At 45.5% G+C, this 14,146-nt stretch overlaps 2 protein-coding genes across 3 annotated transcripts; both read left to right on the plus strand.

Annotated features, from left to right (window-relative positions):
* The first annotated feature begins 3,556 nt into the window (after positions 1-3,556).
* Positions 3,557-7,699, plus strand: UFC1 (ubiquitin-fold modifier conjugating enzyme 1). Its single transcript, XM_079108730.1, has 6 exons — positions 3,557-3,751; positions 5,952-6,019; positions 6,253-6,316; positions 6,654-6,730; positions 6,955-7,045; positions 7,252-7,699. The coding sequence occupies exons 1-6, from the start codon at positions 3,629-3,631 to the stop codon at positions 7,330-7,332; spliced, it is 504 nt and encodes a 167-aa protein (XP_078964856.1). The 5' UTR covers positions 3,557-3,628; the 3' UTR covers positions 7,333-7,699.
* A 618-nt stretch (positions 7,700-8,317) lies between these two features.
* Positions 8,318-14,124, plus strand: USP21 (ubiquitin specific peptidase 21; the record flags this gene model as incomplete). Of its 2 annotated transcripts, none has more annotated exons than XM_079108374.1 (13): positions 8,318-8,520; positions 9,322-9,942; positions 10,712-10,771; positions 10,926-11,046; positions 11,265-11,376; positions 11,567-11,722; positions 12,225-12,289; positions 12,531-12,634; positions 12,816-12,902; positions 13,181-13,259; positions 13,478-13,585; positions 13,671-13,785; positions 13,983-14,124. In XM_079108374.1, 12 exons carry the CDS (start codon positions 9,343-9,345, stop codon positions 14,071-14,073), a joined length of 1,698 nt encoding a protein of 565 aa, XP_078964500.1. In that variant the 3' UTR covers positions 14,074-14,124. The 2 variants fall into 2 exon arrangements, with proteins under 2 accessions (XP_078964500.1, XP_078964501.1); XM_079108375.1 differs by lacking the exon at positions 8,318-8,520 and adding an exon at positions 8,538-8,600.
* Between the last annotated feature and the right edge of the window lie 22 nt (positions 14,125-14,146).

Raw genomic sequence — 14,146 nt, forward strand, 5'->3', positions numbered from 1 at the left:
CGTCAGTCAGGTCTATACTCTCTCTAGCTTTTTTTAATTTCAGATTTTGATCTGTAAAGATTAAACATGAATAAGCTAAATTATAATTTTCATGTAAATTTATAATTTTAAGGTAAACATTTTTCTAAAAGAAATATATATAGATGCAACTGTGCCCTTAATAGAGGCAGGTCTATATTTATATAGAGACTATCCTTTATATTATCATACATTTGAGTTTTTCTTTACTAACTGGTCTAATGAGGTGATTTTCCAAATATTGAAATAAAACATGCATATTTAAAAGAGCAGTTCTACATTGGTCACTTTTATATTTTGAGATTCCCAGTAAGATTTTGTTTGTGAATCTGGATCATTGCTATTTGAAAACTACTGTCATTTATTTATCTGAATTTCATCCTGAAAGCCTATTTCATGAAATTTGACATTGCATATATAGTCATAACTTTTTTTTTTTTTTTTTTTTTTTTTTTTTTGTACCAGGGATTGAACTCAGGGACACTCAACCACTGAGCCACATCCCCAGCCCTTTTTTGCATTTTTTATTTAGAGATAGGGTCTCTCTGAGTTGCTTAGCACCTTGCTGTTGCTGAGCCTGGGTTGGAACTCACCATCCTCCTGCCTCAGCCTCCAGAGAGTCTCTGGGATTACAAGAGTGCACCACCTCACCCTGCTTTTATAACAACCTTTTAACATTATTATCCTCCTGTAGGTGAGAAAGTGTAGTCACAATTAAAGTAACTACAAACTATTATGACAAATTGCAAAGTTTCATTCCAAATATCTGCTTTCCACACTACACTGCTTATATCAAAATTTGAATAAAACTTTATTAAACATAGGAGAGAGTTCTCTAGTATTACAAAATTTTGCCTTAGCTTCATCCAATATCTGACTTTTTTTATTAAATTTTTTTTATTTTTACAGACTGCATTTTGATTCATTGTACACAAATGGGATACAACTTTGCATTTCTATGGTTATACACTATGTAGATTCACATCATTCATGTAATCATATATATAAATAGGGTAATACCATTTCATTCTACTATCTTTCTGTCCCCCATCCCCTCCCACTCCATTTTCCTCTACACCATCCAAAGCTCCTTCGTTCTTCTCATATATCATCATCCACTTATCAGAGAAAACATTTGACCTTTGGTTTTTTGGGCTTGGCCTATTTCACTTAGCATGATATTTTCCAACTTTCATCCATTTACCAGCAAATGCTATAATTTTATTCTTCTTTATGGCTGAGTAATATTCCATTGAGTATATATACCACAGTTTCTTTGTCCATTCATCAATCGAAGGGCAGCTAGATTGGTTCCACAATCTAGCTATTGTGAATTGAGCTGCTAAGAACATTGTTGTGGCTGCATCACTGTAGTATGCTGATTTTAAGTCCTTTGGGTATAAAACGAGGAGTGAGATAGCTGTGTCAAATGGTGGGTCCATTATAAGTGTTCTGAGATTTGCAACTCCACCAGCAATGTATTAGTGTGTCTTTTTCCCCCACATCCACGCCAACACTTATTATTGCTGTGTTCTTGATAATAACCATTCTAATTGGAGTCCGTCCCCCTCCCCCCCCTTCGGTGCTAGGGATTGAACCCAGGGCCTTGTGCTTGCAAGGCAAGCACTACCAACTGAGCTATCTCCCCAGCCCCTAATTGGATTAGATGAAATCTTAGGGTGGTTTTATTTTGCATTTCTCTAATTACTAGGGATGATGAGCCCTTTTTCATATATTTGTTGATCGCCTGTATATGTTCTGTGAGTGTCTGTCCAGTTCCTTAGCCCATTTTTTGATCGAGTACTTTGTATTTTTGGTGTAAAGTTTTTTTAAGTTCTCTATAAACTTTGGAGATTAGTGCTGTCTGAAGTGTGTGTGTGTGGAAAAGATTTTCTCCCCCTCTGTAGGATCTCTCTTCACATTATTGTTTCCTTTGCTGAGAAAAAGCTTTTTAGTTTGAATCTCTCCAATATCTGACATTTTTGTAAGACATTACAGCATACTAATAAAAGACAAAACCTATTATCTCTAGGAACACAGAAAAGCATTTGAAAAAACCCAAAATCCATTTGTGACTTAAAAAACAAAACAAAACAAAACCTCAACACATTAGAAATAGAAGGGAACTTTTCTCAACCTGGTAAAAGATGTCTATGAAAAACTTGAAGCTAGCCCGGGAAGGTGGTGGCACGCCTTGTAACCTCAGTGGTTCTGGAGGCTGAGGCAGGAGGATAGCAATTTCAAAGACAGCCTCAGCAAAAGCAAGGCCTAAGCTCCTGTCTCTAAATAAAATACAAAAAATAGGGCTGAAGATGGGGCTGAATGCCCCTGAGTTCAATCCCCAGCCCCCCTCCTGTCCCCCACCCAAAAACAACAAACCAACCAAAAAAAACAAACAAACAAAAAAACCTTGCAGCTAAAGTCATACTAGAAAAAAGATTGAATTTCTCCCTAAAATCAGGACAAGATAAAGATGTCTACTCTCTCTCTCTTTTTTTTTTTTTTTTTTTTTTGGCGGTACTGGGGATTCAGCCCAGGGCTTGTACTCTACCAACTGAGCTATCTCCCCAGCCCAACATGTCTACTCTCAACATTTATGTGCGACATTGTATTGGAAGTTTCAGCTAGGGCAATTAGACAAGATACAGCATGCTTAGCACATTTATAGATGAACTATATAATTTTTTTTTAATTTTATTGTAAACAAACAGATACATGTTGTTTCTCTGGTTGTACATGAAGTAAAGGCATACCATTTGTGTAATCATACATTTACAAAGGGTAATGGTGTTTGATTCATTCTGTTATTTTTTCCTCCCCCCACCCCACTGGACTATATAATTTGATGAGTTATAGAATTGAATCCAGAATTACTGCCACAGGCTGGACTGATTCACTTAAGCTATTTAAAGCCAAAATTCATGTGTTTGGGTTTTCAAATCAACTGAAAATAAAAATTTTGCTAAGGATTAAGGAGAACTATTGTGTGCTTAGCACTGGATATAGAGAAACACAATTCTTCCCTGGATGAGTTAATTACGAAAAAAAAGCCAACTTTTGAATTCTCTAAATCGATTTTGTTAATTCTTAAGGGCAGGGGCTGTATATAGTACTTTGTGCATGGTTTCTAGTAATCATCAGTTCCATACACTTCTATTGGATAACTGCTTTGGCCTCTGATACTCAGCTGGACTGTATGTAAGCAAAGGAAGCTTTGAATCGCGTGTTTTGGGAAGACAGTTCCTGGAAGGGTACCTAGAAGAGCCTGAAATTCTAAAAACGCTCCAGGTTTGGGGAGGTCTCTGGGAGGATTTTCTACTTTACTTCTCTGAGCACCAACGGAAGTCCCTCTTTGAGTCATCTCTGGTGATTTAATGATAGGTGGCAAATTCAGGACGGAGTAATCCGTGTCCATTTCGTTCTTCCCGATGCATCACCAGCGGGTAACCAGATGGCAAATTTGTCGTCGTTACAAGAAAAAAATAAAGGTTGCATTCAGAGAAGTCTTAAGGCAACCCTACGCCTTCTCTTCCCATAATAAAGATGGCAGCGCCCTGAGCGAAGTTACAGACAACACCACTTCCGCATTTCTCTTGCGCCCTGATCCAAGATGGCGGATGAGGCCACACGGCGTGTGGTGTCTGAGATTCCAGTGCTGAAGACTAACGCTGGACCCCGAGATCGGGAGTTGTGGGTGCAGCGATTAAAGGAGGAATATCAGTCTCTTATCCGGGTCAGTTGAGCTTTATAATCGACCGCGTAGCGGAGGGTTTGCGGGCAATCGTGTGTTCTAAGGAATAGGCTCCGTGTGGAAGCTGCTTCCGGTTTTTTAATTTAACTTACAAATTCAGAGAAATGGGACGGTTGCGGGGCTGGGAGATTAAGGAAGGATGAGGGGAAGTAGGCTGAAGAGACTCAGGTCAGGAACAAAGTGGGACTAGACCTTGTAATTAAAGACAGCAGCAGTATTTTTAAGTTACGCCTTCCCGGAAGGTGACGTGTCTCTATGGCTCCAGGTGTTTGTTCTAGGGGATGTAAAAGGGGGGTCAGAAGTACTTGTTGAGGCCCTAAACCCCAACGCATCTCTTTGCCCTCTCTTTCACTCTTCCTAAAGAAGGAAGACACGTTAGGGCTGAAAATTCAAGTAGGTGTTAGTTGTAGAGAGTTGGGTCGTGGAACTAACGGTTAGAAATGAGCCATCATATCAGCTAATCTTCCTATAATGAGAAGAGAAGAAAATCTCTTGTAGTGTTCTTAGCAGATCTTCATGTATTCTTTCACTCTGTGTGTGTAAAATCGCAGTATCATTATTGCTCCTAGACTCTAAAGGGGGAATACAAAACCGAATAAGGTGAAGCCTAAACTGTGGTAGACAGAAACATTATCATACAGTATTTAAGTGGAGAGTGAGAGAGAAATGACCAGGATGTTCTGAGAGTATGAGAAGCAATACCTCATCTAGCTTGAGTTTGGTTAGGGAAGGCTTCCTGAAAGCAGTAATGCTTGGGCTGAGACTTAAAGGAAAACATAAGTTGATCTGAGAGAATATAAGGGTGGGAGAAGGGTGCTCAAGGCACAAGGACAGCATGAGCAAAGGAATATAAGCTAGATGTTGCAGATGTATATGAAGAAACAAGTACTTCAGAATTGCTAGAGCTTCAGATGTGAGACAGGGAGTGGTAAACAAGGCTGGGGAGATAGATTTGAGCACATTTGAAAACATTTGAATTTTGTTTCGTGGTACTAGGGATTGAACCCTGGGGCACTCTACCACTGAGTGGCATCCTCAGTCCTTTTTATTTTTTATTTCGAGGCAGGATCTCTGTAAGTTACACAAGCTGGCCTACAACTTGCCATCCTCCTGCCTTAGCCTCCCCAGGTAGCTGGGATTACCAGTGTGTGCCACCCACCACTCTAGTTTAAATTTTATTTTGGAGGTGTTGGAATGCCTTTAAAGGATTTTAAGCTGAGGAGTAACATGACCAGATTTGGGTTTAGGTCAGTAACAGATGAAAAATACAGTTGACCAGGGGTACGATTAAAGGTAGGAGAAAAATTAGGAGCTTGTCATTAATCCAAGTGAAAGAGAGATGATGATCTAAATGAGGCAGTGTGGCCATAATAAAAAGGAAAAGTAGATTTGAAGAATATTCAGCCAGGCATGGTGGCACTCATCTGTCATCCCAACTACTCGGAGGCTAAACCAGGAGGATCACAAGTTTGAGGCCAGCTTGAGCAGTTTAGCAAGGCCATAAGCAACTTAGTGAGATCCTATCTCAAAAATTAAAAAAGGACTGGGAATGTAGATCAGTAGTAAAGTGACCCTGAGTTAAATCCTCAGTACCAGAAAGGTCAAGGAAAATTCCCAGGTTTTTGTCTTCAGTTACTAAGTGAATGCTAACTCTTCAACCTGAGGTTGAGAATGCAGGATGAGAAACAGGTCTGAAGAAATATAAATTCTAGGTGGAAGTGCCAGATTTCTGGTATCTTCAAATTAAAGGTAGAAATTTGAGGATACAGTTGTATACTTAAGTCCAAAGTTCTAAGGAAAGATCTGGACTAAAGATAAAGATTTGGTAGTCATCAGCATGTGGGTTCTAGTGAAATCCAGGACTGCTTGAGGCCCTGCAGGAAGGAAGTATACCATAAAGTGAATTGTGGACTGAGGGCAGACACTATTAGAAATGAGAAAAGAATCCGGATGATATCTTCACATCTTTTGTGCCTGCTAAATTGACTGGAACTCAAGTCTTCTATTCTCTGCTCTGGGCAAGTCCCCAACTTACCAGGGTAGCCTTGTCTTTAGTTTTGCTTATGTCAGAAAAATTTGGTAAACATACTGAGAGAGAAAGTAATCATAGTTTTCTTTTGAGGGGAGTGGGAATACTCTTGGTTCCAACTCCCCCCTCAAAGATCTCATTCTCTGCTTTTAGTATGTGGAGAACAACAAGAATGCAGATAATGATTGGTTCCGTCTGGAGTCCAACAAGGAAGGGACCCGGTAGGCATACCCTCTGGGAAGTGTGGGGTGGAAGTCTTACCTGGCTTTTACAGTTGGGTATCCCAAAGTCTACTGCTGGAACTGCCTTGGGTCATGTTAGCTCTTTCTACTTCTACAGCTCCAGAGTGCCCCAACTCCTATCTACATGAGCCTCCCAAGTTTGGCTTAAGTCAAGATGTCATTGAGTATGAGAGTGATGGGCAAATTTGACTGAGGTTTGGTCTTTGTTCCAGGTGGTTTGGAAAATGTTGGTACATCCATGACCTCCTCAAATACGAGTTTGACATCGAGTTTGACGTGAGTGTGATGGAGTGGGAAATATGAAGGTTAGTAGAACAGGAGAGATCAGATGATTATTAACAAGCTAACCTTTCTTGAAGAGGCCAAAGAAAAGTTTACAAATGGGAAAGGAAAATTGAAGTTTGAAGCAAGCATTAGTTACAGCTTTTACTCTCCATGTCCAGAATTCTGGCATATCCAAGATGCTGGGGAAATTTGCTGAACATTTAAATTCAATCAAGAAAGATTAAAAAAGAAAAAAAAGAAAGAAAGAAAGAAAGAAATACTTATGTTTGATTAGAATAGTTCCTGTCTATCCTAATTCTGTTTTATTAAGGCTTTATAATTCCTCCAGATTCCTATCACATATCCCACTACTGCTCCAGAAATTGCAGTCCCTGAGTTGGATGGAAAGACAGCCAAGATGTACAGGTAGGACTGAATAGGAGATGGGAAAGAGTCAGAGAAGGGCTTAGGGAAGAACTCTCAAGGCAGAAAACCTCAAAGTCTATTGGCTTAGAGGAATTCAAACCTGGGCAAAGTACTGTGACTTCATTCTCAGTTCTGAGTACTAGTGGTCTTCTTGTGCTCCCAGAGACTGCTGTGCATTTTGGTGAATTTTGCATGTCAATATCTTCCTCTTATCCTTCTCATAGGGGTGGCAAAATATGCCTGACTGATCACTTCAAACCTTTGTGGGCCAGGAATGTGCCCAAGTTTGGACTAGCTCATCTCATGGCCCTGGGGGTAAGTTTGGTACAGTTGGTATAGGAAGGGGAGGGGTTAGGGTTAGGCCCTGGGCAGTACAAGAAAAGTAACAGAGTAAACAAGGAATAATAATGTTGTCTCTTGGGCATGTTCCCCCAGAATCTCTCTCCAGGAAGGAGCTTCTGATGGAACAAGAGGCATTTACTGGGTGGTAGTAATCTCACAGGGTCTCCCTTGTATTGCAGCTGGGTCCGTGGCTGGCAGTGGAAATTCCTGATCTGATTCAGAAGGGTGTGATCCAGCACAAAGAGAAATGCAACCAGTGAAGGATCAAGCCACTGAGGCAGGACAGAGGGACCTTTGATAGGCTACGTTCCTTTCTTGTGCATCACTCTTCTTACTCATCTGATCACTTCCCCCTATAGCTCTCCACCTCTGGTGTTTCTAAGTTGCTGCAGCAGACATTATTGATGAAAACAACAAACACATAGTATTGCCACTGAGTTTTTAAGTTAGGCTGCACAGAGAGGGGAAAGACTTACTTTAGAAAACCAAGAGGCAATTTATATTCCCTTCCCAAGTAGAGCAATGAAGGCCTCCATCCTGGTGGCATAGGGAGTAGCTGAAAATGAGTACATAGCCTTTTTTTGGTTTCTGTTGACAACCCATCAATAAAAGCTGCTTCCCATGGTAGTCTGTCATTTTCGTTGGTGGCTGTTAACAGAAGGTGAGCAGCTAAAACCAGAGGCACATTGAGCAGCCATAGTAGGCTGGGAGGAAGTGGATAGTGGAGTATTCTCTGGTCAGGAGCTGGAGAATGAAAGAAAATCTGACTGCTCTCCCTGCTGCTGAGATCTCCATTGTCCTTTAACAGCAAGCCATGCTTTGCCCTACTGCTTAAGACTGCAAGGAGGGTGAGGAATGGTTTTGCAGGTCCGGCATTCCCTGCCCTCCCAGAATCTTCCTATCCGTATGTGGAGTACTAAATGCTTCTCCGCGGTCTGCTGTCTGGACCTAGTCCTGCGGCTTGTCACACTGGCACCCGTCCTGATCTGTGCTGTAATCCTCGTGGCCATTCCCGGATTTTCAAATCTACATTCCTTCAGGTCACAGGACGGGGTGACGGAAGCCTGGATCTCGAAACTTGCTTTGGAGCAATGATTTAAAGACCACTCAGGGCAGGGCTGAGAACTAGCGGTTCTAAAGTTGGCAGCGTTTCCATGGTGTCTGCCCGTGGAGCCGTGGGGGCGGGCTCACGCAAGCGCCGAGGGGGCGGGTGGGAAGATTCAGAGTGTGGGTGCGCAGGCGCCTTGAGAGACGGTGAAGCTGGTTGCCGGTGGCCGGGCGGGACCAACAAAGATGGCGGCGGCCCTTGCGGCGGGAGCGATCTGGGAAACAGCTGCGGCTAAAGCTGCAGCCCGGCCGGCGGGGGGGCTGCACGGGGGTAGGAGGGGGTGACCCTGAGCTGGAGCCTGGCCCTGGCTGGCCTCCCCTGCCACCTCGCTGGGGGACAGGTACGGGTCGGGGCATTATGGCGGGGGAGGGGAAGATGAGGGAAGAGTGCTCCAGACCCCAGAGGACGTTCTCCACAAAGGCGGAGGCTCATGGGCCCCTGCGGGGCCTGGGAGAACTGGGCTAGAGGGACAGCATTCCTGGACCGCAGGGAATACGCGGCCAGACCCTGTAGCCAATCAGCGGTCTCGGCCTTTTGCCCTCGAGGGAGGCGGACCCGGGTAGAGCCCTGCTGTGGTGGGAGAGGAGCAGAGATTAGGGGTCAAGAGTTGTTCATACTGCGTCTCTAAGCTTTTGCCCCCTGAGACCCAACACCATGTTGGAGATCGGAGGTGGGGGAGGGAATGGGTCGAAATCACCCCTTTAGACGGCTTCATTTGCAACCCGGAGGGGAAGGAATTTGAGAGTGGAATACTGTTATCCTTGCATCCACACTTGCATTTAACCACAGGTCCAGAGCACACCCCACTTGACTAGCCAGGTATAGGGCTCCTTTTATGAGTTTATGGATTATCAACACAACTGAGGTAGAGACTTATCGCAGGCTTTTCAGTAGAGTTGTCTTCTGTAGGGAGAGAGTGGGGGTGTTGAAAGGGTCAAAGTCATGAGTTGCTCTTTCCTTCATTTGTTTACCCAAGGGCTACTAAATATTTTCATCGTGGCAAACACTGCTAGGTTCTGGGAATACAAGACTGATCTGATAGACCTGATTCATGCCTTCAGTGCATGTGGAAACTAATATGGTAACCTAGGGTCTCATCCCCCTCAATAACTCAAATGCTGACCGCCTCTTCTCCTCCCAGGTCCAGCCTGTGGTGTCCGCAATGCCCCAGGCCTCTGAGCACCGCCTGGGCAGGACTCGAGAACCACCTGTCAATGTCCAACCCCGTGTGGGATCTAAGCTACAATTTGCCCCCCGGGCTCGCAGCAAGGAGCGCCGCAACCCAGCCCCTGGGCCAAACCCTTTGTTACGACCTTTGCCTCCCCGGCCAGGTCCCCCTGATGAACGGCTCAAGAAACTGGAGCTTGGACGGGGACGGACCTCAGGCCCTCGTCCCAGAGGCCCCCTTCGGGCAGATCATGGGGTTCCCCTGCCTGGCTCACCACCCCCAACTGTGGCTCTGCCCATCCCATCCAGGACCAACCTAGCCCGTTCCAAGTCTGTGAGCAGTGGGGACTTACGTCCAATGGGGATTGCCTTGGGAGGGCAACGTGGCACTGCAGAGCTGGGGGCTGCACTGAGCCGCTTGGCACTCCGACCTGAGCCACCCACTTTGAGACGTAGCACTTCTCTCCGACGTCTTGGGGGCTTTCCTGGACCCCCCACCTTGCTCAGCATACGGACAGAGCCCCCCACTTCCCATGGCTCCTTCCACATGATATCTGCCCGGCCCTCTGAGCCTTTCTACTCTGATGACAAGATGGTGAGGAATTGCCAACACATGTGGCCTTCCAAGCTCATATTCCTTTATGCCTCCAGCTTTCTTGTCATCATGTGACTTTCCTGTCCCTTTTTTTCCTAAGTTCCTTTCTCATATTCTTTATAGCAGTGGATCCTCTCCTCTCCCTTACTTCTGGTCTCTTCTAAACCATTTTCTGGACTGTCTGTGAGTCCCCAGTATGGTGTGCCATTTTGGTCCCCAGGGAATGAACTCAACTATTTCGAATACTTCTTTGGGTCCCCAGGCTCTTCCTTTCCCTTGCTGCACTTTCTCTCTTAGGACTTTGCCTAGGCCTAATTAATCTCTGGAGTTGAAGAGGGATGGGTTCAGAACATCTGAGCTACTGTGGTTGCCCATTTCCCAAACTAAGTGAGCTAGGCTGACGGCAGTTGGTGCCCGAAAGAGAGGGTGCAGGAAAGGGCCACGGGGGCAGGAGGGAGCTTTGGAGGTAGCAAGGTGGGAGTGAGGAGCAGCTGGTCAACCATGCCAGTGCTTGGGGAGTTGCCCCAGGAGCTGCGACGTCAGCTAGCTGGGCAGAGGAGTAAGTGGGGAATAGGTGGGACAGCTATGGCTGAGTCTGTGGTGCACTCAGCTGTGATGGGCTTACTGCTCATGACCAGTGAGGTAGGGAGACCAGTGAGGGAGAGGGTAGAGTTTGGGCATGTATGGCGGGGGGAGGCAGCAGGCAACATGGTGTTAGAAGATTAAAATGGCTATATGGGAAACTGCTGACTGTACCCTGACATTTCAGGCTCATCATACGCTGCTTCTGGGCTCTGGTCATGTTGGCCTCCGAAATCTGGGAAATACAGTAAGAGCCATTCTGCTCCTCTCTAAAAGGAAATGTGAAATGGTACTGGGGGTGGGGAGAACCTGGTGAATTGGGGAAGGCATGTAGAAGGAGAGTACTAAAGCTCTCCTAAGTTTCTGGGAGAGGTAATGGCAGTGTTCCTACTGCTTCCTAGTGCTTCCTGAATGCTGTGCTACAGTGTTTGAGCAGCACTCGGCCTCTTAGAGACTTCTGTCTACGAAGAGACTTCCGGCAAGAGGTGCCTGGAGGGGGCCGAGCACAAGAGCTTACTGAAGGTAGGGCAAAAACTCTTGCTTCCTGTTCCCTTTTCCCCAAACCTCTTGCAGGTCTATCTGCCAGTGCTCATGGCCTCCAGCCCATCAGTCTGACAGTCGTATCCTTTTTTCCCCACTGCCTACTTTCCTAGGGTTTGTTTTCTACCTTCCAGATGTCCTCTTGCCTGCCTCTTCCAGACATTAACCTTTGTTTCCCTTTTCTAATCGTACCCCAACAGCCTTTGCAGATGTGATTGGTGCCCTCTGGCACCCTGACTCCTGTGAAGCTGTGAATCCTACTCGATTCCGAGCCGTCTTCCAGAAATATGTTCCCTCCTTCTCTGGATACAGGTGGGAGAGCTGGAGGGTATAGATTTCTCTCTGGTCATGCCTTTTGGGTAGTGCCAAGCAGTGACCCCCGCAACATTGTTCTGAGCCTTGAGATGTTCTCCATTCAGAAAGTAGGAACCATGTCTAGGCAGGGGATAGTGTCTGCGGACAAGGAAGGGGTCAGTTTCCCATATTCTCTGTCTGGCTGTAGCCAGCAGGATGCCCAAGAGTTCCTGAAACTCCTCATGGAGCGTCTACACCTTGAAATCAACAGACGAGGTCGCCGGGCTCCACCAATCTTGGCCAATGGTCCAGCTCCCTCTCCACCTCGCCGAGGAGGGACTCTGCTTGAAGAACCTGAGTTAAGGTAAGGGTTGCTCCTCCTCCCATCTCTCCCCAGTAGTTTACCAACAGTGTTTCTTCCTTCACAGAATTGAAGTAGTTAAGATTAGGGATGTAGGGTTGGGGTTGTGGCTCAGTAGTAGAGCACTTGTCCAGCATGTGTGAGGGTTCGATTCTCAGTACCACATAAAAAGTGAATAAATAAAATAATGGTATTGTGTCCATCTAAAACTAAAGAAAAGAATTAAAAAAAAAAAAAGAGGAGGGGATAATTATAACAAAGTACATAAAAAGGGCTTGAAGCTAGGTGGAAGAAGATAGCATGTTCTTCCCTGGTATATGTCCCAGTCTTTTCTTTTGCCTTGGATTTCCCCAGAAATTTACTCCTTTGATTTTACCTAGAAATTTAGGGGAGGGGTTGGGGTGTGGATATAGTACAGGGCTCTGTGTATCATTTTGGTGGTGTTGGTGGTGCCTTGTGTTCCTGCTGTCTCATGGGTGCTCCCTACTTCTCTGATCTATGATAGTGATGATGATCGAGCCAACCTAATGTGGAAGCATTACCTGGAGCGAGAGGACAGCAAGATTGTGGGTATGAAATGGGACAAAGCAACAGGGAAAATTAGTTTGGGGATTGGAGGAAAAAATTGATGCTTCAAGTGGTATGTGGGAACAAAACTGGATGATGAAGATGTGAAATGGTATGAAGAGTTTGTTAGGAGTATTGATAGTGAGAAAAGGAGGGTCAAGCAAAGGGGCATAAAGAGACAGGATTTCAAGCATCTCAGGTACCCAACAATGACTTCTTCTCCTGCCCCTTTGCTTCTGTCTAGACCTGTTTGTGGGCCAGTTGAAAAGTTGTCTCAAGTGCCAGGCCTGTGGGTATCGCTCCACGACCTTCGAGGTTTTTTGTGACCTGTCCCTGCCCATCCCCAAGGTGGGATTCCAGAGGATTCCAGGGGTGGAAGGAACACAGGTTCTATGACCCAAACCTACCCAGCCCCAGAGTATGGGTGGGAACCCTGTGGGTCTCTAGAGTATAACTGAAGCCTAGCTTGATGAAGAGTAGGAAAAGAAAATGCAGAACATGCTAACCCTTACTTTCCCTTTTCCCCCAGAAGGGATTTGCTGGGGGCAAGGTGTCTCTGCGTGATTGTTTCAGCCTTTTCACCAAGGAAGAAGAGCTAGAGTCAGAGAATGCCCCAGTATGTGGATGTTCACAAGGGCTATAATAAGGGCGGGAGAATTGGGGGAACGCCATATGGAGAAAAGGGTACATATGTTTCCTTAGTATGGGAAATAATCATTACATGTCTGCATTTGTGTTGGGGTCTCAGATATGTCCTAGTACTTCGAGGGCAAAGGGGTGTGGCCAGAGGATACAGAAGAAATGGAGAACATTCTAAATTTGTATGATTAGGGATGTCAGAAAACCAGCTGAGGAGAGAGTACATTAACTTAACACTGTTTGGCATTTATTCAGGTGTGTGACCGATGTCGGCAGAAGACACGAAGTACCAAAAAGTTGACAGTACAAAGATTCCCCCGAATCCTCGTGCTTCATATCCTAATCCTCAAATTCTTACTTTGCTTAGGATACCTCCCATACATTCTCTTTTCTCACCCTCTATGCTGACATAGACTGGCCATTTGGAAATTGAATTTTCCTTAGGAAAAGCCTGCCACCCAGCCTTCTGGGGGAAGAGAGAGGACAGCATTTAAGACTGCAGTTCTCCATAGAGACCCTCCACCTCCCAAATGCTCCTTAACCAGGGCTTAGATCTGAATCGATTCTCCACCTCTCGAGGCTCCATCAAGAAAAGTTCAGTAGGTGTAGACTTTCCACTGCAGAGACTGAGCCTGGGGGACTTTGCCAGTGACAAAGCCGGTGAGTTTGATGGGGAAGGTCCTGAGGAGCTTTAGGAGGGGGGCTCAGCTGTGGTTATAGAACTGTATCATCTCTAACTCCACAGGAAGCCCTGTTTACCAGCTTTATGCCCTTTGCAACCACTCCGGCAGTGTCCACTATGGCCACTACACAGCCCTGTGCCGATGCCAGACTGGTTGGCATGTCTACAATGACTCTCGGTGAGAACAGCCCCTGCTCCCACTACAGCCCTGACACCCTCCCCTTCTGTGTAACCCCAGGAGAGCAGAGAGCCCGGAGAAAGGAGAGGTGGGGGTCTTTCCTGATCTCTTATTGGATGCTCTGAGGTTAAATCTTGTGGGAAGGAGAGAATGTACAGGAATGACTACAACCCATTCCCCATCTCCCTTTTTCCTAGTGTCTCCCCTATAAGCGAAAATCAAGTGGCATCCAGTGAAGGCTATGTGCTGTTCTACCAACTGATGCAGGAGCCAACCCGGTGCCTGTGACACCCCCTTTATGCCCTGGCACCTGTGAAATCCTTTCAACATCCTTAAGTCCCAGGCTCCCCATTTACCTCAG

Source organism: Sciurus vulgaris (assembly GCF_902686455.1).
Source record: "Sciurus vulgaris genome assembly, chromosome: 1".
NCBI lineage: Eukaryota > Metazoa > Chordata > Mammalia > Rodentia > Sciuridae > Sciurus > Sciurus vulgaris.

What these genes read in the sequence shown, in the direction of transcription:
- UFC1 (XM_079108730.1), top strand. Translation starts at nt 3,629, where the DNA reads ATGGCGGATGAGGCCACACGGCGTGTGGTGTCTGAGATTCCAGTGCTG. An exon ending in AATATCAGTCTCTTATCCGG is followed by an intron (nt 3,752 to 5,951) that starts GTCAGTTGAGCT and finishes CTCTGCTTTTAG; the next exon opens with TATGTGGAGAACAACAAGAA. An exon ending in AAGACAGCCAAGATGTACAG is followed by an intron (nt 6,731 to 6,954) that starts GTAGGACTGAAT and finishes TCCTTCTCATAG; the next exon opens with GGGTGGCAAAATATGCCTGA.